Raw genomic sequence first — 27,521 nt, 5'->3', positions numbered from 1 at the left:
GTGGGTAGATGAGATTAAGAAGTTTGCAGGTATAACGTGGGAGCAGAAAGCACAGGACCGGGTTGATTGGCGGAACATGGGAGAGGCCTTTGCCCTGCAGTGGGCGTAGACAGGCTGATGATGATGATGATGTTAATAGAATACCTCAACATGATGGAGACTAAAAGAAATACAAAAAAAGATGAGAAAAATATTGTGCACCCGTTTCGGAGCGTCTATGCGACGCTGCGCCCACTAGTCAGTAATATGTAAAGCTAGGCTATAATAACTAAAGAAAATCAGAATGAAAAGTTCCGTACGGTGTTACGAGTGGCGTCGTTGGCCGACGAGGACCCAGGGGGTAGCGTGGAGCTGAGCGGCGGGAGTCGTACCGCAGGCTCAGGGATGTCCAGAACAGCAGGAAGCCGAGGCAGAGAGACCGGCGTTAAGGAAAACTTAACAGACGATTATTTACAACATCATAGAGGACAGTATCGTCAGAACGACATCTAGTCCGACTGATCCGTCTCGAGCAGACGCTCTGCTGCTCCTTAAATACGCTTCATTTCCAAGATAGGGAAACTCCTTAACTGCAAATGTCCAATCACAAACGTGCATGCCTTTGAAGCTCCATAACCAGCAAACGTCCAATCACAAACGTGCATGTCTTTGGAGGGTCCGTCTCTTCGACACATAGGTCACCGCCCCCAGGATAGCAATGCCAGGGACCACTGCACTCTCACTCTCCACGTCCGACCAGTTCGGAAGAAAGGGGGGCAATGTCACTTCGGGAAACTGAAAACCCTTTCACGAACAAAGGCACCAGCTTTCACCAAAAACACACTCGTTGCAAACACGCGTTCCACGGAGGAGACCCGCGCGTAGCTGCCACCTTCCAGCCGAAGCGCCCAGTTCGGGGAAAAGACGGCAGGTGTAGGTGACAAATCCGTTCTCCGAAATGAGGGGGGGGGGTCCAAGAAGCGGGAAGGCTCCCTTGGGGACAGCTGGCCCAGGATCCTCGCATCTGCTTTGTAACAACGGACCATCCCAGCTCGCCGTTCTCGTAGGGGAGTTGACGTGGTGCCCCTGATGGTCTCGCCAGCTTCGGTAGACGACGAGGGTGCCCGGTGTTGCAGCCGACTAGATTCAGTGCGCGGGACACTCCGTCGTCACCACCTATACGCGAGACTCGCGGCACCGACTACCGCTCTCTTCACTGGTTCAACGTCGACTGCCGCAGCAGCCAAGATTCTTCCCCAGCAAGTGCATCTTGCTTCAGATCTGGGAAAGCACCAAGGCGCCGCCCTTCCCTTAACGAAGGTCACGAGAATTCCATATATTTGTGACAGGGACCGTGTGGCTTTTTCGTGCTGCGTGGCGCCAGCTGAGACAAAAATGTTGCACATTCACTGGAATGGCTACGAGTGGCGCTAAGACTTCCTGGATTGCACGTAAAGAATCACTTGATAAGCTGAATGGGGCTTAGCTCGTCCAGCATTGCAGGCGTGATGCAAAAGTACTGTCATTGTAGTTCCGTCCACATTGATACAAAATATTAATCAATTAATATTAGTTCATGTTTAATTACATATTTACAGCACTGCTACAGATAGCACCCCATATTATTTCTTTACCTGTTGGCTTCATTAAGATGACAGTTTTTTTTCAGGACGCTTTTCCCTGGCTTTGGACTCGTGCAACAGAACAGCGAACACCGAGCCTCTCGGCTTGTATTTCTTTAAAAATCTTCTGCCGCAGCATCTCCTGCATATCATTATTGCTTTCAGCAATCTTAACCCTTTGTATCCCAGTGTCCACATATGTGGACTAAACATATCAGTGAAGTGGGATAAGGCGAGCCAACGCCTTGGCTTAAAAATCGATTTGAAATGTTGGCATTGATACAACATTTCATGAAAATATCTATATATGTCCACTTCTGTGACCAAAGAACGGTAAGTGCGCAGAGAACAACGACGTCCTTCTGAAGTCGCCTATGGAGGTGTATTCCTGTATTTTTTTTATAAGCTCACTCTAAATTCTTAAAAGTTTTTAAATGATTCGGCTTTATTCGAGAAAAGGAATGGTTTATCTTGTATTTGCGTGAGTTTTGCTGCACTGTGAGCTACCAAAGTATTGTACGTTGAGGTGTTGCTGCTTGTTTTCTTTTAGAACTAAAGCTAAATTTTCCAGGTTTTCGGTTTATTCCCACAATTGTTATTGCATGTACGCAAAAAAACATATTTACTTGCGCAACTACACTGGCTGTGGGATACAAAGGGTTAAACACGGCAACAATGTACCTTCTACTACTGTCTTCCAGTTTCACGAGAGCCATTGGGGCAGGAATATTGCTTCTTGAGTTTACCATCGATTTTACTGAAACTCCCAAAATTGCCTTATAGGGGAACTCCTGCGTCATTTAACCTTATTACGATATCACTGTTTTAAATGGTATTGAGTGTCCCGTAGCAGGCAGGGTGAATTAATTTACTTGGAAACACATCGAAATTTCAGATAAATAAAAACCTATTTGTCGAAACTGAAACGATGGACTGCTTTTTGCAGCGTCTACGACGACGCGACACCAACCTTGCCATAATTTAGACCCCGGTAAATATAGTGGTTGCGCGAGGACAGTAATACTGACGACCTCATCCAACGATGATGCTGCAAATAAATAAGAACGAAAGGGCGCGGAGCATGAGCATCAGCCACGATCGCTGGCTCGGGCAAATGCGTTGTTACCTTCGATTTTACGAGACGTCCGGGTCATATCCCCGTGCTTTAGTTACATCGTTTTAGTGCCGAAACCCACTCGGTAATCTGGCCCTCGTCCTTCCAGAATGAAGCAATTGCACACCAAGCGCCGCTTGGTCCGAACAGCCATCCCCAAGTATCGTTTTACGCTGGACACCCTGCTGGCAGATGGGGACACCCCGGTGAGCTCTATGCAACAGGATCTCAACATCGTCCGGTCGAAGGAGGCAGAGCTCATCGGCTTCGACCGCGGCATCCAAGACGCCCTCCATGATGCAGCATTGGATGAGTAAGAGTACGAGCAAAAGATAAGGTTTATCAAGACGAGCGTACGTTTCGCCACCAAGCCGCGTTCTTCGACCCTTCCTGCGCTCTCCTCATCCACCGCAATGCCAACGGCGTGCCATTAAATGGACACCGCAACACGCCGCCATATCAGCATCGCCAGGCTTTTTGACCACACCACCGTTCCGTACTATTGCGCTATCCAAGCTACACATCCGGTGTTTCTCTGGAGAACGTCGCGAGTGGCAAGACTTCTGGAAACAATTCTAGGGAGCTGTGGCAGCGTCAAAACAACTGCGGTTTCAGCGACGATTTGAGCACGGGAGAATCACCGGTGGTTCTTGACCGCCTGCTCAGGGAGGTAGCCATGTCGGATACGGCGTCAAGGGTGGCTCGCATTCAAAGCCATGATACGGGAGCTCGCAAAACTTTCTAAAATGCACTTTCAGGAAAACAAGTTTACTGGGAACAGTACAGTAGTACTCGCAATAGCACGCAATATTTTACTCGCAATAGTCGATATGTGACGCGTGCTTATGACGCACGTGTGCTTGTAATAGCCGTGGGAAATAGAATAGAGATGTATTACAATGTAAGCTCATCTTAGAAGTTTGACGGTCACATTTCGTCGGCAACGAGTGAGTGACTGACAATTTAATTAGTCGAAGGGGTGAGGGGTAACTGAGGCTAAGCCACGTAGGCTGCCAGTGTTTGCTTCTCGATGACGTCTTCATATCGTTTCAGGGCCCGTGTCTGTATGTCTCTGTCGGTGTTGGAGAGAAGGGCCTCGGATTGTTCATCGGTGGGGCGAGGGTAATGAGGTCGGCCGGCGGGAGATCCTGTGGGCAGCCTGAGAGGTGTGGTTCAGCGAGGCAACGTCGCCGCACCGGCAGCATCGTGGATCGATGACACCTGGATGGATGTAGGAAAACACGAGGGGGCAGGGAAACGTGCGGGTCTGCAGGCGACGCCAGGCAATCTCGGACCACGTGAGAATACTGCAGTGAAGGGGTGGATATGCGTATCCCTCGAGGCGATAGTGCTGGGTGATGTCGTGTTGGGTTGTCAAGGGCTCCAGTATTGGGGCGCCCGGTTTTGAGGGGTTCACCGCTCGGTCGACGAATTCTCGAGCGTGTTGGTGAGCTGTTGTACATTATAAGAGCGCAAAACCAGCAGGAACAGAAGAAAATAACTTCACAAGACAGACGCTCAACTTACAACTGCAGTTTATTGGAAATTTTTCTCCTACAAGAGCACGGAATGGCGCATGTGCAACCACCTTATCACAAGACAGACAAGGCCAACAGGAAGGTTACTTATCCGAACTGATATGTTCCACGCTTTAACTATTTAGAAAGAATATTTCCCTATTATTCAACGCTACCGAGGGAACACTGCTGCACGTGGTTCAGTTTGCTTTACTCTATCCAGCTCCCGTGATCTCCCTGGCCAGTCTGTGTTTTGATTTATAAAGAACATTAGTGCTCGCAAACTGCGGATTGCACTTGCAGTCTTTGCAGTGCAGACAGGTGCGTGCCACCTGCGACAACCTTCAAAATGACGATGCGTGCTCTCTGAGTCTGTCATTCCAATTTAGTTTATAAGCCTCAGTCCAGAAGCATGAGCTCCCTGCCACGGCTCACAAGTTGGCTGACTTGGCGCCTAGTGAAGAAACGGACAGTTGTCTCTCGGAAGCTGTCGAGGCACTAGGCCGTGCGCCACGCAGCGCGGTTTGCAGCCGTATAGTTCTTCGCAAGATAGCGGAGTGCGTCAGCAACTTAGGCTTGGAACTCTTCCAGTGCGACAAGGAAGGTGGGTTTGCCGTCCTGCCTGAAGAGATCTTCAAAGAAAAAGCGAAATCAGCTACCGAGAAGACTTTTAGTCCGTTTCGTGGTTCTCTCGCGACAGCTAAATCAAGAGCAATAGCGCTCCTATCAGAAATGAAACTGGAAAGCCTCTCCAAAGCTGTGAAGTCTTGCAAGTGTGACGTTCTCACATTTCGAATCTGGGACATCTTTTGCAGCGCTTTCTTCACATTCACGCGCGTCGTCCGAAAGGAAAGGGCCGCATGGTTGCAATTCCCGCACGAGAGCATAAGCATCATCACGGAGGAAATTACTCGACTGCTCCGCCACGCTGACCCTGCCATGCCGGAGGAGAAGAAAGTTCGTTTCTTAATGCGAGGAGTAAAGCGAGAGCTATTCGCTGGGCTGCTGCGAAGCTCACCCCGACAGTACAAGAATTTGTCTCAGAAGCGACGACGATTGAGAAGATGCTGGAGATACGCAACCGCCAGTACAATAGCCTTACGATTCACGACGGCGCCTCTGTCGTGCGGGAGGAGCTGCGCAAGTTGTTACCCTCACTACAGCTTAAAGTGGACTCGATTGCGGAAATCAAACAGGAAGAAATGCAGCAGTCACTTGGGCTTCCTGATACTACGCAGCCTTAGCCTGAAGCCATGACCGATTCTGCTGTCCGACGTTGCTACCCACCATCACGACAACGCCAAAGACTCTGCACCACAGCAGTTCCGTCGCCAGCTTCCTCCAAAGCCATCTCGCCCGCCTGTCGGTCAGCGCTACACACCCAATAAGGCCGACGTTTGGCGCGCCCCTGACAACCGGCCGCTCTGCTACCAATCTGGGGAAGCCGGTCATACCTACCGCAGCTGCCAGTACCGACAGATGGGACTGTGTGGTGTCGCCATCAACGCACCGCGTCCACAGCAGCGTGAACGAGTGCGCGACATCGCCGACTACGTCGCAGGAGCACAGTGGACGCCCCTACGACCTTCGCCTTCACCGTCACCAGGCCGCTACATCTCACCGCAACGCCCGCACTACAGCGGCCATAGCCGAGGTCATTCCTCCAGCCTACATCCGGGAAACTAAAAGCAGCACCTGATGGAGGTGCGGTTGTTGCTCGTCGCAATACCGAAGATCCTCTGCCACCGATGACGACGCCATGACAAAACCTTAAGACCATGCCACAAACCAAACAAAGCCCTGCTGACGAAACTTCGCGGCCTGAAGAAGACCTTATTAAGCGACGCAGAAGCAGCGAACAAGCTGACCTAGCTATGACCCGACGTGGTGACTCAACCGCAACGCAAAACGACGGACTAGCGACCTTGACGTGCCATTAGACGGCCACAATGTCGCTGCTCTCGTCGACACAGGAGCAAACTATTCCGTCGTCAGTGGACCGTCCGCCGCGAAGTTGATGAAAGTTAACACACCTTCGGAAGGAACCAAAATCTGGACCGCTGGAGGCCATCTACTGGCGCTGGATGTGGTGTCCACAGCAATAGTCACAATCAATAACCGGACTTAACCTGCGAGATTTGTAATCCTACAACATTGCTACAGGGATATGACACTTGGGATGGTCTTCCTAAGTGACGACGGTCTCCTGATCGACCTGAGATCTCAGTATATAACACTACCCTCAGAAAAAGCGCTGCCACCCCACACGATGCCTGGGAAGCACGCATCAAAAGCGTTTGACGGGCAGGTCACTATTCCGGTCCTCTCCACCGTCATCATTTCCGTCGTCACCGAAGAAGCCACAGACTTCGATGGCGTCATCGCAGGCGACCAGCACCTCTTGGTCAGCCGCGACGTTTGCGTCGCTAAAGGAATAGCCGAACTTCGTGGCGGAAGACAGTGGCGGTGGTCACAAATTTCAGCAACGAGTTCAAGCATGTAAACAAAGGGACGACAGTCAGTTTTATTGAAGGAATTGTGCAAGCCAACAATACTTTCGCTTTCACAGATTTTACCGAAGCTACTACGACTACGCCAGTGCATAAACCCGCTTTTGACGTGAACCAGAGCACCCCCCCCCCTCACAGGCAAGAACAGATAAAAGTCCTGCTCCGACAATTCAAAGACTGCCTCTCGTCATCATCGCGAATTCGACAAAGCCCAGTTGCAAACACCGTTTAATAACCGAAGACTATGCCCGTCCGTTTCGTCAGAGCCGGTACCGAGTTTCAACGCGAGAACACGAGGCCGTTAATAGACAAGTCGACGGAATCCTACGCGACGACATCAGCCAGCCGTCCAAGAGTCCGTGCGCGTCTCCCGTGGTGTTGCAGAAGAAGACGGATGGAACCCTACGTTTCTCCTTGGACCATCGTCGCCTGAACAAATCACGAAGAAGGACGTGTACCCTCACCCACGGATAGACTACACCCTGGATCGACTCCACCACGCGAAGAACTTCTCGTCGATAGACCTAGAGACCGGCTTCTGGCAAATCGAAGTCGACGAGGGAGACCGAGGAAAGACTGCCGTTATAGTACCGGATGGCGTCTTCGAGTTCAAGGTCGTGTCAACTATTCTTTGCTTGGCACTTGCGACTTTCCAACGCGTTATGGAGCAGTACTGGTCGGATTGAAATGGCAGACGTGCCTCGTGTACTTGGACAACGTCGTTGTGTTTGCCTCGAACTTCGACGAACACCTCCGGCGCCTTGAAGCTGTACTTCAAGCAATCAATACTTCAATACTTCAATACTTCAAGCAATCAGACTCACCCTAAAGCCAGAAAAATGCGCTTCAAGTAAAAGGAGCTCTTGTTCTTAGGCCACGTCATAAGCAAGTCTAGAATTCTCCCGACCGGCGGAAAACAGTTGCCATCGCTAACTTCCCGCCGCCCACCGACAGGAAGGCCGTACACCGATTTTTTGGCCTGTTCGCCTATTACAGACGCTTCGTCAAGGAATTTTCACGGATCGCCAAGCCACTAACGCACCTCGTGAAGACCGACGTGGGGGTGGCGAACGGCGCAAGTAGAAGCATTTCAAGAACTGAAACGACGCCTGCAGACGCCTCCGATACTTGCGCATTTTGGAGAATACGCCGATACGGAAATCCACGCCGACGCAAGCAGCGTAGGGCTCGGAGCCATCCTTGTGCAGAGGACTGACGGACTAGAAAGGGTTATCGGTTATTCCAGCCGGTCGCTAGTAAGGCTGAAGCCTACTATTCCACAACAGAAAAAGAGCGCCTTGCCGTCACCTGGGCTGCAGCAAAGTCTCGCCCCTACCTTTACGACAAGCCCTTCAAAGTTGTGAACGAACACCTGCGTTGTGTTGGCTAGCTCCCAACTGAAATTGGCCGACGGCCGATGGTTCTCAAACAAATGGGCAGTGCTCGGCAACCGGTATTGTTGGCCGACCAATGGCGGCCCAAAGTGGGGCCCTGATTGGCAACCAATTAGGCTGGTTATTAGTTGGCCGAAGACGTTCAGCCAACGGTCGGCAAATGATAGGGAAAGGGTCGGCACCCAATGCTCGGGCGACCAAATTTGGTCCTCCATAGAACCATGCTTTGGTACCTACCACGTTGGCCAGGTACTATGAGCCAGCGAGAATCCATCATTGCTTTATACGTATGGGCGCAAATGTTTTTCCTACACTGCGAGCGTTATTTCTCGGTCACCGAAAATTCCTTGTTTGAGCGTTAAGTGTCGGCTGTCATTTTTTGCACTACGTTATTCGCACAAGATTATTTGATTCCGCCTGATGTCTACAAGGTTGGGCCTATGTTAGCAGCCAAAGTTCGGCCGGTGTAAGGCCATTGACCAATCCCAATCTCGGCCCAACTCTGTCGGCCAAGCTCGGACCATAGCCTGCCAGGTCGGCCATGCACCTTGGGCCAGCATAGAGCTGAGGTCGTTTTTTCAGTTGGGCTAACTTGAAGGACCCTTCAGGTGGCCGCACGGTGGAGTCTGCGACTTCAAGAATTCGACGTTACCGTCGTGTTCAAATGTGGACGAAAACGCTTTGACGCCGACGGCCTGTCTCGTGCCCCCGTTGACCCCCCGCCGCAGGACGACCAGGACAATGACTGCTTTTTAGTTACCATAAGTGCCGAAAACTTCGCTGAACGACAGCGATAGGACCAGGACCTGGGGGGCCTTGTGGGATAGCTCGAAGGCAAGACCAACGTTATTGCAAAGGTATTCAAGCGAGGACTGGCGTCATTTTTCTTGCGAAACGGCGTTCTCCTAGAGAGAAACTTCTTGACACATCGAGCCAACTACCTGATCGTTATACCTTGAGCATTACGTGCAGAGGTTCTGGAAGCTTTGCATGATGCCCCGAAGGTTGCACTGCTTCAATTTTTCCGCACACTCACGAGGATGCAAGAAAAGTACTACTGGCCTCGCTTTACTATAGATGTCGCCCAATACGCAAGGAGTTGCCGAGACTGTCTTCGATAGGAGACACCGCCGAATAGACCAGCCGGTCTTCTGCAACCCATCGAGTCACCTCGCCGACCATTCCAGCAAATCGGGATGGACTTACTGGGGCCGTTCCCAACGTCGACTTGCGGAAGTAAATGGATGGTCGTAGCTACCCACTGCCTCACCCGCTACGCCGAAACAAGCGCCCTGCTCAAAGGCAGTGCCGCCGAGGTAGGCAAGTTCTTCGTTGGGAACATCGTTCTGCGTCATGGCGCTCCAGAGGTCCTCATCACCAACAGAGGTACGGCCTTTACTGCGGGCCTAACTCAGGCGATCCTGAGATACCATCGCCCACGTACTGGCCATGTACGTCGACGCCGAACACAAGACGTGAGATGCCATCCTTCCGTACATGGCCTTCGCATACAACTCGGCTGTACAAGAAACGACGCAGATGACGCCATACCACTTGGTCTGCAGAAGGAACCCGGCAACGACGCTCGACACTATGCGGCCGAACCTCACCGATGAAGAAAATCTCGGCGTCGCTCCCTACTTATAGCGCGCCGGAGAGGCTCGACAGCTCGACCGACGGCGTATCCAGAACCAGCAGAGCGTTGACAGCCGTCACTACAATCTTCGACGACGCAACATGGAATATCAACCCGGATGCATTGTTTTGGTTTGGACAGCGATACGCCGACGTGGGCTCTGCGAAGAACTTCTTCGGCGATACTTCAGGTCATACAAGGTGCTTGGAGGTCTCGGCACCCTGGTTGACGAGGTCATCCTGCACGGCACTGCGAACTCTCATCGGCGCCACACACGACCTGAAGTCATCGATGTCAGGCGCCTTAAGCCGTTTCACACGCGTTAGCCAACGCTAGGACTCCACTTTCTTCTTTCTTTATGATTGTTTCTTTTTTTGTGTGTGTATTTTGCCCCCTTCCATATTCTGTTTTAACCCTTTGCCTACCGAAGACGAGCTGAGCTCGTCCACAGAGTTAGTACCACCCCTACCGAAGATGAGCTGGGCTCGTCCACCATGAAACAAGCAATTAAGGGCTCCACAGTTAAGCTACCCTTATTCATTTTTACTATGTTCTCTTTGGCTTCAACTGATAGCATAGTAAAACATTTCAAAACGCGCTCAAAGCATGCATATTGGTCGGGAAAGGACTGGCGCCCTCCTCTTTGCGTGAGCGGCACGCGCATGCCGGAACAGCTTCGATCAGAAAGAAAAGATGCCCTCGTTTGCGAAAGTTTTGTGAAATGAAGAATTTCAGTTCTCCTGTGTGTTGTTGCAGCGACTACACGTAGCAGCATAGTTTCTCTACATCATCAGATTCGGACAACGACCACGTCTCCACGTGCCGGCAGTGGACGCCCTTAGAATTCAGTAAAACCCAAGTTCCAAGTTTTGTTTTCCCGCCCTCACGTTCCTGCGCTTTATTTTTTAAATTTCAAAGCGACATTTTCTACACCGAAAACTGGAGAGATTAGGGCACTTTCCATGCTGGAGGGCAGTGAAGCCCATCCTCTGGACAATTTCAAGAAAACAAATTTTTTTGCCGCGTGTACCTTGCGTATAAAAGGCCTTTGAATAATTTTTTAGATATTTGAAGACACGTAGAGAGAGAGAGCGGTGGTATTGGACAACTTACCAGCTAACACGGTGCCATTTAAGAGATTTCCTGAAGGTAATTTGAGGTCATGATTCGAGAACCTTATCGATACAGATCTCCAGAGTTACTTGAACGCGGGCACCGATTCTAAAATATAGAATTTTCCTTTCACGCTTATGCTTCAACACATGGTGACCGTATGGAGTGTCTCGCAACAAAAATGCTTGGTGCCAGTTCACATCTGTCTAGCTCACCTGAACAAAGCGCTATTAGTCGCAATCATAGGTCGGCAAAAAAATTGGAGCTCACTCAGACTCACTGAAGGTGTATATAGTGCTCTGCCGGCTCACTCGGACTCAGACTGACCAAAATTTTCACCAATCGAACTCACTCGGACTCAGACTTACTAAACTTTTTCTCAACAGGACTCCCTCGGACTCAACCTCACCAACATATTGCTCAGTAGGAGTCACTCAGACACAGATTCACGGCTTGACGAGAGTCTGAGTGAGCCTGAGTGAGTCGACTGATGAGTCCATTAGCTTAAAATTGGGTTCTTCGATTATGGTGTCAATGCTCTTTAACGCCACTATCTCTCATAATCGGTGCTCCTTGATACGCCTTTGGATCTTGTACCTTAAAATACGAGTAATCAGTGGTTTCAATCCTAAGGGTACTTTTATGAAACACGCGACTCACCGCGAGGTATTTTTATTAAGAACTTCCCTTGAAATTGTTCGCGGTGGAGGTCATGGCACCGCCCCCTAACTCACGCTTCTGATGAATAAATATTGTGATGGCACATGAAAGCTAGTGCATTGAGATTTGCGTGAATATACTTGAGTATAAATGTACACCTATATAAGGCTAATAGTAATGCCGAAGCTGAGTAGATAGGACCATAGGTCGGCAAGAAAAGGTGTTCACTCAGACTCACTCAAGAAATAAATTTTGCGCTTAGGGCTCACACGGACTCACTGGGACTCAAACTCACCAAAATATTACTCATTCGCCTCACTCAGACTCACGATCCGATCCGAGTCTGAGTGAGTCGACTCGTGAGTGAGTTTAACGACCTATGGTCGCAATACGCGAGAAATAATGCGAGTACTATTTAACAAAGCTGAGTGCTTATAAACGTACACATTAGGAAAATAAAAAAAAACAATGAGACAAAGACAGTCATGTGCGCACGGACCGCGTATTGGACACCCCTGCCCTAGGCAATCAGTATTTCAGAAGCGATGTCCACTGGCAGTTGCCGATCACGTTAGCCCGACTACCTACAAAACACTGCCAAAAAATTTCTCTGCCTTGGTGATCGACACAGCCTGTGGTAGCGCAGCAGCTCTTAGCAGTGGATGAGAACGGCTGATACTTGTTGGCACTTCGCTATAAACCCAGCAATAGAGGATAATTGGAGATCACATTCCCAGTAAAAACAGCAGAAGAACATGTTGTTGGGCGAGTTGGTGCTTGCTAAGAGACATAATGCAGCGCTAAAACACAATCACTAAGAAGAGGAACACAGCTAAAAGCAGGGGCGCTGAAAAACGAGGCTACAGCTGGTGAGCGGAGCGGCCAACGGCCGGTAGTTGTGCATTATGTGCATAAGGTGAGCCATAACTTGAAAAAAGTGAACAAATCCGTTGAAGAAATCCGAATTTCAATGGATCGTGGTGCAATCGCACACTTTAACTTTTTTAACCCCCAAAATAGCCGCTATAGCTGAGTTACGGGAGTAAATTAACACTACTCTATCAGCCACAAGAAATTGAAGACCGAGAAATAACTCTCAGAAATCACCGGAAAAACTTTGTAAAGGCAGTAAAAAATTGCTCTGACTATACTCGCTGAAAACCTCAGCGGGGGAAATAATCACTACTGTTCCTGCCTCCAAAAACTCAGTTAGCATGAGAGTAAATTTTTACCTTGACTAGTACGTAGTAAAAAAAAAACAGAAAAAAGAATGCGCTAGAGGACAAGCAGTTTACTCCCTTTTCTGGTCATTTTTGTTTAGTGTGTGAGACACAGCTGATCCTTGCATCTAAGTCTGCTAGGCGGAACCCCACACTTCCTTATTTGTTTGTGCAATGCTAATCGGGCACAGCTCTTACAGCGATGAAAAGTATAGCACGTAAAATCGGCGCGCTTTAGATTAGGGAGTTTTAGCTTGTAACGTGTACTTCTTTACGTTACCGGATACCGGATAGAATCTGCGCATGCGCGAACCTTCACGGAACGTAACGGTTTACGGAACGTAAAACTACTCGCAGGATAGGCTTTACGTTTACGGCCCTATCTCGCAAATCCACCTTCATTCGTGGCTACTCGCGATATCCGCTTTGCGGACACTCTAGCCGCCGAGTCAAAATAAGCCGAAGTGGGAGCGCCACTTACGATCACCTTATTTCAGCCGGATTACCGAGGCTAGAGTGACCTAGAATAGAGCACTGCACGGGCCCGGCCCGGCCCGCAGGCCGGGCCGGGCCGGGCCGGGTAAGGGGTTCTTGGATCGGGCCCGGGCCGGGCTCGGGCCCTTGGTCTTCGGGCTCGGGTCGGGCTCGGGCCTGAGCCAGGCCCGTATTAGGCCCGGGTCTCATACGTTAGGTATAATTGCGTGTGTACGTTGTGTGGCTTTGTTTTTGTTGTTTTGTGGGGTTTAACTTCCCGAAGCGACCCAGGCTATATGAGACGCCGTCGTTGAGGGCTCCGGGTAATTTAAACCATCTGGAATGCATTGGCATGCATAGAAATTGCACAGTACAAGACGTCTACAATTTTGCTCCATCGGTATGCTACATGGGATTTCAAGAAACGCGTTTCAGCCATTATAGTGAGTGAAAGACCTTCTTGGGTACCGTGTAAGGAAAACAACGGTAAACTGCCTAGATTAGTGTGTATAAGATGTGCGCGTTTGTATCTAGGGAAACATTTCGAGTATGCAGCTACGCTCGCATGCCCGTAGACTGGCCAACACGACTTATGAGTCATTAATATCTCAGGAGCTATTTTTCGTGCATTTTAAGCAATGTTGTAGGCGTTACCGAAAAAAAGTAACTAAATACGTTACTTGCTACGCTAACGAAAAAGTAATTCGTTACCGCCCTACGTTACCTCTTAAAAAGGTAATGCGTTACCGTTACAGTTACCCTAAAAAAGTAACGGACGTTACTTCTGCCGTTACTCTATAGTCAGAAATTTTATTCACCGCATTTACACTGTAGGAACCCCAAATAACAGTTTTAGAAAGCTGATATTTATAATTCACACCAAATTTCAATCACTAACAACAATTTTTGCGCGATGTACCGATTTAACGAGAATACGTTGCACAAATGTGTCGTACCATGGCAACAGTAGCGTAGCCAGCAATTTTTTTCAGGGCTGGGGCGGGGAGCGTTCAGACATACTTTATGTATGGTTGTGCGTGCGTTTGTATGTGTACCTGTACATATACACATGGAAAATTGAAAGATTTCGGGGCAGGGGGGGGGGGAGAAGGGTTGAAACCCGCAACCTACCCCCCCCCCCCCCCCCCCGGCAACGCCAGTGCTTGGCAATAGTGGAGTGACCTAAAGTCGCCTATACAGTTACATGGGGAAGAAGGGTGGGACAAAGAACCTTGTTGTTTTGAACACGAAAACGTAGTGTAGGTTGGGTGCAGTTGCCTGCCGAGGAGTCAACACGACAGCTTTAATTTATGTAACGCTGCCCAGCCTGGCGTATTCCTCCCAGAAGCAGATAGAGCACGTTTTTTCCCCATTGCATTGTGCAATAGATGAGGTTTGCAGGAGACTTGCTACTTTTACTCAAAAGCCCTAGCTCGTATGCAGTTGATGTAGACTCAATTTAAAAATGTCTGCGATGCTTTTTTTCTCCACTTTATGCAGGTATTATATTTTGTAGTTCTTCTTTGAAATGCAAAAATCAGATTGCGTGGTTAGCACTGCGTGCGTACATGAAAGAGCCAGCTGTGAAATTGTATTTTATATTGCCCTGCAATCATTTCGCAAGAGTGTTAGGCGCGTAATTCACCGAAAGTATACACAGTACCGGTGAAAGTTGTGACACTGAAAGAAGTTCCTAAAACAATCTAGAAAATATCTTGTGTGCGGCAGGTATCTTCACAATAACCGAAGGCTGGACAGTGCCTTCTTTATGCTCAAGGCATAACTAGCTGAAACGGGCCAGGCCGGGCCCAAACCTTTCGGACCCGGGCCGGGTACGGGCCACATTTAGGAACACCGGGCCGGGCTCGGGCGGGCCGGAGCATGGCGTTTTCGGGCCGGGCCGGGCCCGGGCCGGAAAAATCGGCCCGTGCAGTGCTCTAACCTAGAATACCGAATCCGCAAACGTGAGAAGCCCAAAGACGCTGACAGGCTGGATAGGTGGCGCCATCTAGCGGGGACAAGGTGTACCAGGCGAGCACAAAATTGTTATTGCAGAAAGATCGGGCATTCTACTCCCGATATAAATGCCTTGCAGCGGCAGTATTCAGAATGAGTTTCCTTTTTAATCATTTTTCCCCTCGAGAACACTAAGCGAAAACAAACGTGTCCATGATTGTGGTCGCGCGAAGCGTCACAAGATGTCGACACCATCGCCCGGTAACCTGGTATTGCTACAACACTTCGCTTATACCGGGATACTGCACACACTAAAAACCTCTCTTATGATTTTGCCGCAGCTTAATTCAATATTATATAAATTAAATGTAGTTTAAATGCTGTTATAATCACCACTTAGTGGTTTGCGCAAACGTAAAGGTTTACGTACGTACGTAAAGGTTTACGTTTGGGCAGCTAAAAAACTGTACTAAAATTCGAGTTCCCGTAAAACGGTAGACGTAATCCGGTAACGGAAACGTAAAGAAGTATACGTTACAAGCTAAAACTCCCTATTATATTACCATTTGCAATAAAGAACGATTTGCAACGAAGAAACAGTTCGGCATGTTCTGTGTGACTGTCCGAAGTATAGCACACAGAGACAATCTCTTTGCCATGCTTTCAACAAGTTAGACGACCAGCCTCTATCAGAAGAAAGACTACTACGCCATCGTCCGGACATAACGTCGCAGAAGAAGGCTTTACAAGCACTACTAGCCTTCCTGCGATCCACTGGCCTGTCAGAGCGCCTCTGAGCGGAACGCTCTCGCGTGTGTGTGGTTGTGATTTCTTTTTTTCCTTATTATTTATTTTCTCTCTCTCGCTTTAAACCCCCTATTCCCCAACCCCAGTGCAGGGCAGCATACCGGATACATACTTCTCGTTAACCTCCCTGCCTTCCTCTGCTCTTTCTCTCTCTCTCTCTCTCTCTCTCTCTACAACGTTAGGGATGCCTTCTACTCGATCGATTAAGTAGGTGGAGTGCCATACACACAAGGGAAAAACGATACGCACGTGTGCCCTTAAATGCTACCACATTGAAATCTCCTGCGTTATTTTAAACTAACATATATCTGCATATATAATAATTTATGTTTTCTAAGTGGTTTCCTGACGCGACAGAAATGACATGATCCAACGATGCCAACGAAAATACACACGCAGGCCAGCGCGCCACGCGCAGCACAGTCACATCGAAAGCTCAAAGAGCGGCCTTTCTAGAGCCTGTTCCAAACTCCCTTGGGGCATCTAATAGAAGTACACGTGCAAGGTATCCAGTACGCCATAAATCATAATTTTTGTGATGTAGGGAAGCACCCATTATGCCACTCTTCGTCTTTCTGTGGATAAGCGAGGTACCAGCTACACATCTGTGAGGCATTACGTGCAATTTGATGATGCTGCATGCGGCTGATGACGATGTAGAATTATGGCTGAGCACTTTGTAGTGAGTGGGAAGCTTTAAACCACGCACTCGTTGCGCAAGTAGCATTGTGCGACGCCTGGTTGTTATTTCACTCTTCTGCCACGTTATATTACACATGTTAAAGGGACATTAAAGAGCGAAGCGATTTTCACGTACAAGTAAACCACTGTTTCACGATACTAAATACAACACGCTTGCCGTGAGAAAACGCTTAGTAAACGAGAAAACGCACAAAAAGAAAATGTGGGTACCGACGCCACCTTGAAGTTTCCGCACCATTCGCGCTGACGTCACCTATTTCGACGGCGCCTACTACGGCCTACGTACTTCATAACCGGTAAAAAATAAGTACATTGTCCTCTGAGGGGGCCATAGACTTAACATACCAAGTCTGAGGAAATTTTGTTGAGCCAATGGCGCCAAAATACGATAAATGCACTTTGAAATCCATGACGTCACGCGCAGAGATTTCGGCGCGAAATTCAAAAATGAAACTTCGAACTTCATTTTCTCCTTTATTAATGAACCTATGATGGTGAAATTACCGACATTAGAGTTCTCAGAATACAATTTATCAATCTAAACCGGTTCATTGTTTCTCTTTAGTTTCTCTTTAACGAGATTCCTTGCCCGACATGGCGCGTGTATAATGTGTTTTTGCGGAAGAGTTTGGAGCGCCAGCGTGGCTCTGTGGTAGGATACTCGACTGCCACGCAGAGGTCCCGGGTTGAAATTCCATCCAATCGTGAATATTTTTATTTATTTAATTTTTATGAGCGGAGGTGTATAGCAAGTCGTTCCTTGTTCATCCCGTACCAAAAATCTATCATCTTCATTAACGGGTATGCGCCACAGAAATTGGGCAAATGCCACAACTCACCGCTGGTCCAGTGAAAATTAAGAAGGCAACAGTTAGCGCAACAAACTGGTATGTGCCACAGAAAACTATAATCATCAGAAACGTGTACGTGCTACAGAAATCGGGTAAATCCCACTACACAACTTTCACTAAAAAGCAAGCAGGCAACAGTCAGCCAAACAAAAGGCGTGCGCTTTACCATAGTCACACCACTGTCACGTGATACTTCGTGGTTATAAAAGCTAGTGTACAGCTAGTACCCAACTATACGCAGCCACGGGTCGCCTGAGCATAAATCGCACTCCCGAGGAAGAAGCCGCGATCTGAATCCTTCTCAAGCCAAGTTCAAGCCAAAGTTCAAGCAAAAGTTCAATATCCCTACAGCCAAGTTAAAGCAAAAGCTCTGCCTAGATACAGGCACATTCTGGAAGTCCTCGCATGCATTGACCCAAGCCTTCTGGCCACCTTCAAGGATCGCTCATCCACTTTGGTCCATGCTCGTTCGTCTCATTTCTCTCGAACTGTTCTGACGCAAGTTTGCAGACCAACATACTTTCTTGATGAGCTCTGACGCGTAGACTTTCCGGATCCCAAATTTCCGTGAGAGCCTCCGAAACACAGTTCTCTTCTACGCATGTTCGAAGCGCTATGACTGTAGAACAGTGAGTGGGAGACATATATGATGAAATTTTATGTCCCGCCACCAGAAACACGAACCTCAGAGACCTGTATTTTTCAACTAAACATATTGTCTTTGACGTGTTCCGGTGCTAAAATTGGTTTCATGCATTTGTCAAAATTTGCTGCTCAAACATGATGACTTTGAGTCATCATGTTTGCGGAGCCAACGGCTTCATCGGCCGTAACTGCTCTAGATTTCTTGGGGAGATTTCAGATTTGTGCGCCGTGCCGACGCCAAAAGCCACAAGGAACTGCAGGTGCTTGAGAGACGCCTTGTACTCATCGGGCGTGAGAAAATGCTTCAAACGACGCGGCACAATTTCTTCAGGCGAAAAATTTGAAATAAAATTGTGTGCTGCTCATCCCTTCTCCAATTTCTCGTTTTTAACATGAAAGTGTTTTATGTCGGGGTCCTCCAAGCCTTCGCTGACATAATTTTCGTCACGGATGTGACGTTGGCAAAAAGCACACGAACAGGTGACAAAGAAAAATAGAAAAAAAACATTTTGGTTAATATGAATGATCTATGAGCCGAACTCACGACCTCTCGGTCCGTGACGGTGGGAGTCAGGCGCTTAGTCACTGCGCCGCCGACGCTCATGCATGATCCTTTACAAACGCATCTTATATCTTTCACACCTTCTCCCTTTCACAGTGACCTTTTTGGCGTGGGGCGGTGTCACTGTCTCGGAGAGGTGAAGTTAGCTTTTGCACCATGACACTAAGGAGCACCGTCAGGACGCGCTTCTGTAATCTCAGCGCAAGGGCGCCTCGATGCCAGCGTTGAACGAAGGAACGCCGGGGAGGCTGGCTCCCCTATTTCCACTCCATTTATTTCAATACAGTTTGAGTGAGTGCTTTGTTGCAGTGAGACCCGCCAGCGGGCAGTGGGACGCCTTCGCGCCTTCAAGGCTCAAGCTACGAGCTCTGCTTCTCGCATTCCTGAAGCACTGTGTGGTAGTGTATGCATGAGCAGAAGTGCAGATTACGCAATTACTGGAGAGCGCACACCTTGCCGTTTCCCGGCTCCAATGATGGCGCTTCTCATGAGCGCATATCGAGTACCAGTGACTATGTGCTTCTCGATGCCATCTTTGCACGTGAAAAGTTAAACATTGATGGTTGACATCAGTGGTTGGGATGAAGATGTGCCACCAGGCGTCAACGTAGGTGCGTCCACATGAAACTGTACTATAGCCGCCAAAGACCAACTGTATTGTGCAAGCTCTCATTTATCAATGTACAATGATCATTGAACTACTTTTGTAAATAGGCATTTCGCTTTCGTGTTATACCAAGTCCTGTGACGGAGCGATCAACCACGCTCTTTTCTTCCGTTTCCTGGCCTTTACGTTTAATTTTTACGGTCCCGTGAAAAACGTATCAGCGGGGTTCTGCCGCGTATATATATATATATATATATCATATTCTCGAGGTACACGCCTCGCGCGATGTGCAGGATTATTCCTAGTTTCACGTCACCGCAACTGCTGTAAACATACGCAGGCAGAACAGCCATCGTTCTATTGTAGCGTGAAAGGGCTACGTTCGCGGACTGCTGGTAATTCTAACAATAGATATATTGTATGGACAACTGTGATTGGTAGGACACCAATGTTTACATATGAAAGGGAACAGCTTTTTGAACAATAGACACGGTACCTTTCCTGTCAAAAGCACTGTTTCATTCTCTTTCATAATACACCAACCAGTCCCGTGAAGCACACTGCCATGTTTATGAGAACTAACAGACAATAATGACAAAGAAAGTATAGGAGATGTTACTTGTAATATTTGGAATATAAATGTGAAGGAAGTAAAGTGGACGAAAACATAATTTGCCGCCGGCAGGAACGGAACCTGCGACCTTCGAATAACGCGTCCGATGCTCTACGACTGAGCTACGGCGGCGGTCATCCCCCCGTCCTCTTTATAGGGTACATATGTGCATTTTAAACCTAGGAGTGTTAGTTCTACGTGACGCCAAAAGGGAGACGTGCTACGCGTCACGTGCTACGTGACGCCAAAAAGGCAAAAAAAGAGTGTTCCACACTAGCCGCCATGGCTGCGATCGGCGCTAACACTCCTAGGTCTAAAATGCACATATATACCCTATAAAGTGGACGGGGGGATGATCGCCGCCGTAGCGCAGTGGTAGAGCATCGGACGCGTTATTCGAAGGCCGCAGGTTCGGTCGCTGCCGGCGGCAAGTTATCTTTTCGTCCACTTTACTTTTTTCACATTTATATCCCAATTATTACAAGTAACATCTCCTATACTTTCTTTCGCATTATTGTCTGTTAGTTCTCATTGTGTCTAACACAAAATTGTGTCTAACAAACAAAAACGAGCCCTTAAAGCCCTCTTCTTTCCTTCACTCCTATGTTTACACGTTTAAGATTCTGGCTAGGTTTGTGCGCATGCGTCCTCGAAGGCGCCGCGAATAGCCATGCAAAGTGTTTGGACGAAAAAGATGTCGGCGCGGTTGCCGGCGGTCTTTGAATGCACACGTGGACACTACTGGAAGGCACGTGAATAACACGATTTGCGCCACGATAGAGGCTGACCCGTCGAGCACATCCAAATGAGTAAGAACAAAGACGCGTCGGCAGGCGGCGGGAATATGGGACAGATGATTAATACTGATGAGCAAATGAGAGTAAGAAGTTTGCGTGTGTGACGTAGCAGCAGCAAGCACAGGACCGGGTTGGTTGGCGGCACGTGGGCGAGGCCTTTGTTCTGCAGTGGGCGTAGTGAGGCTGATGGGGATGATGATTCGTAATGCTAGGTCTCAACTACGAAGGAATGCAGTACTGGTGAGCGACGGCTGATGGATAACGTAATAAAAGAAAGCAAGAGTGCTATTTCTCTTTAATTTCACGCTCTGGCGTTCATCGCTCACTCAGATGTGCGAACAGACCCAATTCGCAACTATAGGGCAGTAATCTGCTTCACTCATTTGCGGTCAGCACTGCTCATGCATTAATAATTGTCTTTAACGAGGACCAACATGGTTGCCAGCAGCAGAAGAGCTATATGTTAAAATGCTATGGCTCGCCTTCACACTGCCGTTCTGCGCAACTAAAACTGCCGCCAAACGCATTCATCTTCGGCTGGTTGCCGTCACTAGATTCACTTAACTGTTGAAGGCGCACACCAGCAAATTTATAAATGATGTAGGACAAAACATTCAATTAGAACATTGAGATGCGCGCATGCCCATGAAGAGCAGCCGCAAGCGTACGACTACATTTTTCCATCGCCCAGGTGCATGTAACCCGCGCCCGGCTATCCAGGCCAAGATTCAGAACTGACAGTAGAAGGCGCCTGATTTCTGTTCAGGCGAAGCTCGCTGTACAGAACTAATGAAGCTTGCACAAACGTTGTGTTTTGGGGGCTGTGCCTTTCGGTGTTTTAGTAAAAGTCTCTTTTTCTATCGCTGCGTAGTTAAAACTACGTTGACGTGTCGCTTCGACAGTTTATAGAATGCCGGTAGAGCCTCATTACAGCTAAAATGCAGGCGTTGTTTGCTTTAGGAGAATTGGTTTGACACCCTGCCTCCTTTTTTGTTCTCTCAATTAACGTCCAGTTTGAGTCGCTGTACAGTCAAGCAGATCGACCCGAGCAGGACACATGTAAAGAGAAAAACCACAGTAACAGTACGGCTCACTTTTGCAGACCCTCCAGAGAGCAAGGCCCGGAGAGCCGTGTCCTGCACCAGCAAGAGCGCCGAAAAGGACGGCAAGAAGCCTCGTCGGCGCCGCACGGCGTTCACTCAGGCGCAGCTGGCCTTCCTCGAGGCCAAGTTCCGCTACCAGAAGTACTTGAGCGTCTCCGACCGCGGATCAGTGGCAGAGGCGCTGAGGCTCACCGAGACACAGGTCAAGACTTGGTACCAGAACAGGAGGTATCCGGGCAACAGTTATCTTCTGATAATCTTCATAACCTAAAGTAGAGGTTTTCGAATATTCGATTCGAACAGGTTTGCATGCGCTTCGATTCGAAAGACGCTTTTACTTTTCGAAGTACTCGAATACCCGAAGATGCAAAACGTAATCAAAACCTTTGTTACAGCACAAAAGCGACATTAAAAAAAATGTTTGATCACGTATGGGCGCTAACAATTTCGTAGAAATAACAAGAACAATTTTGCTTTCGTTTATTTTTTCGGCAACGGCCGGCAGCTTCTACGAAAATCCCCCCCCCCCCCCCCCCGCAGGCTCTGCTGCTATCTTACGCCCTAAGAAGGATGAAGTTTGCTCCTTTAGAGGAGTAACGTGCCTGCCACTCTCGTGCCTCCCTTTTGGGGTTAACTGCGAAGGGAAGACCTGAGGGCCACGGCGCGCATATCTTTAACCCCTTTTGCTAAGCTCCTGGGCAGCCCTCACGATTCTTCATTCAGGACGTCGTTTAGCCCTCCCGCACCTACCACGAGGTTGCGTACGTGAGCTCTATCAGCGAATTTTTTTCTGTCGCTTGCCCTATGAATGACTCCAGCCTGCGTGGTGGGAACGTCCCTGAGGAAACTAACTCCCTTCTCTGTCTCTGCGCATTTGTCTCTGCGCATTTAATCGAATTCGAGTCACCGGCACTAATAACGTGGCAATGTCCATGTTCGGGCTAGTTCGTAATCCATGTTTTCCCTTCAGCGCGAAAAATTTCCACAAGGGTGAAAAGAATGCGACACACACAAGCGACACACACAAGCGCTTGTGTGTGTCGCTTCTAAAGAAGAAATAATAGCGTACTCAAGCTGTCCTGCTGAAATCACCTGCCCCTGGCTATTAACCTTATTACTAGCGTGAGTCACGGCTGATATTTTGCCCGATCCTTTTCTCGAAACAAAATCATGAAAGCTGAACCTTGTGGGCAGTGCACCTGCCTTTGCCACGTTCGATTTCTTTCTCAGCTGTTCGTGCTTGAGGTGGCCGCCGTATTCTCCTTTCCACCATCACCTGCTTCTTTGTTTGCCTTGGCGACATGCAATAGCTCTTGCTCGGTTTCTTTAAGCCTTTCTCCTATAGCTTTCGTTTTGTGTCGTTCTCTCTATTTTCTTTTTGTCTATTTCTGAATCCGCCATGGGCTTGGCACGGCGAGCGGCCGTGCCTGGCAGCGCCATAACGTGGTTCAAGCATCAAGCGAAGCAAGAAATTGTTGCCATGATGACGGCAAAAAAAAAACGATGTCCAAAAACTTTTGTTGCGTTATTGTTGTGTGTCGAACTACACGTTAGAGCAGCGGAAAGGCTGGAAAGCATAGTTTTATCCTTTGCCGAAAGAAACAGACGACGCTTATTGGAGAACAATGTGCATTAGAAACTTGCGCATCGGGAGAAATGTGACATGTGCAATGCTGGATGGTTCGAATTTTTATTTACTTGTTTATTTATTTTATTTATTTATCAATACTGTTGGCCGAAGGCCGCTACAGGGTGGCTGCATTACAAGATATGAAAAAAAAAGAAAGAAGTGCAGTCGCAATCGAGGACAGACTCAAGGTACAGTACACGCAAAATGCACAATGCAGTAGTACACGTAACACAATGATAGAATATGTACAAAGCAATCAAGAAGAGCTCTAGACACTAGTAAATCATAGTACCATCAATTTTGCCGCGGTCCCTGGATGAAACAGTTTTCATACAACAAGCAACGAGTTTTCTTCAGGTCAATTGAGTCCGCAAGGTAAAAGCTGTGTCTACAGTCGAAGTGAAAAGTTTAGTTATCCCGGTTTCAAGCTTGCTTACATTGCCTGCTGTCAGTAGTTCATGTGGCAGTGAGTTCCACTCCACTATTGTTTTGGGGAAAAACGAATATTTATGTACATCTATCCGTGCTGGAATTTGTAGAATATGTTCTTGGTGGCTGCTTCTGACTGTTCGGGACACTCGCTGTTTTATATATTTTTGGGCATTGAAATTGAACCAGTTACGATGAATCAGATACAGAATTTTTAATGTAGCTATCCGCCTGCGTTGAGTAAGTAAAGGCAAGTTTAATTTGTTAATCATCTCAGTTACGGAATCAGTTGATCGGTATTTTGATAAGATGAACCTTGTGGCTCTTCTTTATATTTTTTCAATTCTTCCTATCAGGTTGTTTTTAAAGGGGTCCCAGACGACACTCGTGTACTCTAGTGTAGGGCGAACAAGCGTTAAGTACGCAGTCAATAAAGCTTGTCCTGGAGCAAGTTTTAACTTTCATCTCAAGTATGAGAGCTTTTTTCAGCCGAGGAGCATATATTGTCTGTATGTGTTTTCCACTTTAGATCATTCGATATGGTAAGTCCGAGGTACTTAAAATGGTTTACACGGCTCAAAGTCTTGCCATCCATCTCGTAATTGAAAGAGTGTATATTTTTATTTTATTGGTTATCGTTATATACATAGTGTTACTGTAGTTTATTTTAATTTTCCACGTATCGCACCAGTCACTAATAATTTTTAATGAAGAATTTAAAGCGATTTGATCACTGCGGCTGGTTACAGTGGTGTAAATCAGGCAGTCGTCTGCAAAAAGTCGAGCCTTAATATTGGGGTTAATCTGGTCAGCAGTGTCACTTATACAACTGAGAAAAATGACAGTGCCTAGCACCGATCCCTGAGGGACTCCTGACGTTACAGGCAACAGTCGGGATTTCGCGCCATTTACCTGCACAAACTGTGTTCTTCCTAAATATGATTTAATCCGTTTGATAATATTAATGTTAACGCCAAGACTGAACAATTTATGAAGAAGTTGAGGTTGCGGAACGCGGTCAAATGCTTTCGAGAAGTTTAGGCAGACAGCATCTAATTGACCTTTCTCGTTTAATACACTAGAAAAATCATGTATAGTTTCGATGAGCTGAGTAACTAGACAGTTTTTGCCTGAAACCATGTTGGTTCGGAAGAAAATTATTAGCATTTTCAAAGTAATTAAACACGCTTTTTGATATCACAAGTTCCATAATCCTGCAGCACGTGGATGTAATTGAAATAGGTCTATAATTTACAATGGTGTGTCTGTCAGCGGATTTATGAATAGGAATAATTCTGGCAGTCAGCCAATGAGACGGTACAACAGAATGCGTTGGCGGGCTAGTTGGTGAGAACCTATAGTGCTTTTTTAGCGCAAAAACCACACCACAAGAAAGAAGACAGAACAGAGCGCTACTCTCAATTCACATGGTTTATTGCGTCGCTGCACTCTTTATACCAACCAGATACCGATAGGACGTCCGTCGTGCACACTATGCGCACAACGACCACAACTTAGTCGCCTGAGCACAATCATGATAGCGAATCCAAAAAACATAATTCAGTGGAAAACAAGGTTATGGAAGGCACACTAATGCACTGCGACACAAATGATTGAATGTAAAACGCTTGTGATAATTCTCGGGTGGTGGTGTTACCACTCTTCTTTAAGATGGTAGTCAGTCTAAACAGAGCTGGACAATTGCATTTTTTGCAGTGTTGAGCTAAATGGGAGCCTGTACCAGTCTGCAGGGATCGCTCATCTTCTTTAAGGCGCTCATTCGCACAGCGGCCTGACTGACCTACATACACTTTGCCACAAGAGAGTGGAATACCACCCCTACGCTGCACTGAACTTCAGGTGTCTCTTGTCACTTTGCGGCTTTTTATTTTCTTTGCAAACACGCCTGCACAGCATAAACAGTTTCCGGGGGCCAGAAAATACAACTGGGATTTGGTACCTAGTGGCCACATTCTTAAGATTGTGAGCCACTTTGTGGCAATACGGCACTACTACCGGCTTCTTCTCTGGGTCTTTTCTACACCTCTGGCGCTTGCCTTTCAGCTTCTGAAGCAAAACTTCAGAGACCGACCTCACTACCACACTTGGGTAACGCGCTCCCTGCAACCTTTTTAACTGCGCGTTAAAACTCTCGTTAGCGGTGTGATGGCACGATTTCATTAATGATGATGTCAGCTGACCATGTCAGTTGACAGTAGCGCTGTGTTCTGTCTTCTTTCTTGTGGTGTCGTCTTTTCGCTAAAAAAAGCACTATAGAATCAGATGGTAGTTTGTGCCGGTCTAATGACGCCTTAAAAATGATACAGGGATACTTAGTTACCCATCCCGCATATCGTTTTAAAATTCATTTCGGATACCATCAGGGCCAGCCGATTTGTTAGTGTCAAGGTTAAGCAATAATGCAAGTATTCCCTCCTCTGTGAAAACAATGTCAGGCATATTCAACATACCATCGGTGCGAGCCTCAGCAATATCAGTGGACGTTGGCTTCGGTGGAACGAAGACAGAATGAAAGCATTCATTGTATTTTTCAGCAATTTCTGCACAATCGTTAATAATATTGCCGTCGACACAGACATACTGTATCTGTTCGCGCGAAGCGGCAAGGTGACGCCAGAAATGTTGTGGGGAATCTCTCATAGAATTAGGTAATATCTGCGAATAAAAGTGCTCTTTCGCAGTGTCGAGTATATGCTCGAGACTGCGAAATGAGTGCAGCCGCAACGACTTCTTTCTCTGCTATAAGTAGACCATATACTTGTCTGTGTGCTGTTTAAAAAATATATGCGGGCTTCTCGAAGGCGACCGGCGTCTATATCAACCTGCTGTCCCCCGGAGAACAATGCATCACGAAGCTTTAACTAGCGTGCGCGAGTGCCACTTTTTTCTGTGCCTTCGCCATATGACTGAATTAAGTTCCAAAATGTGTGAGGGCAAGTGCATTCCCACATAGCGCATGCCCCGAAAGCAATTTTTTGCAACTTAGTTCCGCCATAAGGCGCTAACACGCAGAAAAGTCGCCACTGTACACGCTAGTTAAAGGTTTGGGCAGCTGTACTTGCTCGTTGTGGCTCATTCGACATGCACGGTGTAGCCAGGCTTTCGCCTTCTTGTGTTACTAGAGTGTGTTACTTTCGCCTTCTTGTGTTACCTACCGAACTTCTTGTGACCAAACGGCATCATTCTAAATTTTTTTGTCCTGTTTGACAAAAAAATGTGTACTCAACACAACTTTGGGGGCCACACGTTGTCTCTGCCCAGGACCAAGTGGAAGCGGCAGAGCCAGCTGAAAGCAGAGCAGCTTCGTCGGCCGCACCCGGACGCTCATCTGACAACAACGGTGGCGGCCGGCGTCTACCTCAACCTGCTGTCCCCCGGAGAACATTGCCTCACCAAGGACGGATACGTCGGAGGCATGTTCGTGGCTGGATTTTAGAGCATAGATTGTACAACCGATCACGATGTTGTACCATGCCTACAAAGAACACCTTGTTTAGATGGACGAAACTACAATTATCATTGTCTGTATCCTAACTGCAGGCACTGCAATACTGCATTC

At 47.8% G+C, this 27,521-nt stretch overlaps 1 protein-coding gene across 1 annotated transcript; it reads left to right on the top strand.

Moving 5' to 3' along the window:
* Nucleotides 1-2,825: 2,825 nt before the first annotated feature.
* LOC119381141 (homeobox protein Hox-D4) lies at nucleotides 2,826-27,521 on the top strand. The gene is made up of 4 exons (XM_037649136.2): nucleotides 2,826-3,028; nucleotides 5,696-5,886; nucleotides 21,882-22,110; nucleotides 27,224-27,521. The coding sequence occupies exons 1-4, from the start codon at nucleotides 2,826-2,828 to the stop codon at nucleotides 27,396-27,398; spliced, it is 798 nt and encodes a 265-aa protein (XP_037505064.1). The 3' UTR covers nucleotides 27,399-27,521.

This window comes from Rhipicephalus sanguineus, chromosome 1, assembly GCF_013339695.2.
Source record: "Rhipicephalus sanguineus isolate Rsan-2018 chromosome 1, BIME_Rsan_1.4, whole genome shotgun sequence".
In the NCBI taxonomy this organism is placed as follows: Eukaryota; Metazoa; Arthropoda; class Arachnida; order Ixodida; family Ixodidae; genus Rhipicephalus; species Rhipicephalus sanguineus.
Note: the sequence above shows the minus strand (reverse complement) of the source record. Positions and strands in the feature narration are given on the sequence as shown.

Bases quoted from the DNA above. Each gene is read 5' to 3' on its own strand.
- LOC119381141 (XM_037649136.2), top strand. From the start codon at position 2,826: ATGAAGCAATTGCACACCAAGCGCCGCTTGGTCCGAACAGCCATCCCC. The intron at 5,887-21,881 runs GTCATTCCTCCA...TCACTTTTGCAG, and splicing joins CTACAGCGGCCATAGCCGAG to ACCCTCCAGAGAGCAAGGCC. The intron at 22,111-27,223 runs GTATCCGGGCAA...GTCTCTGCCCAG, and splicing joins ACTTGGTACCAGAACAGGAG to GACCAAGTGGAAGCGGCAGA.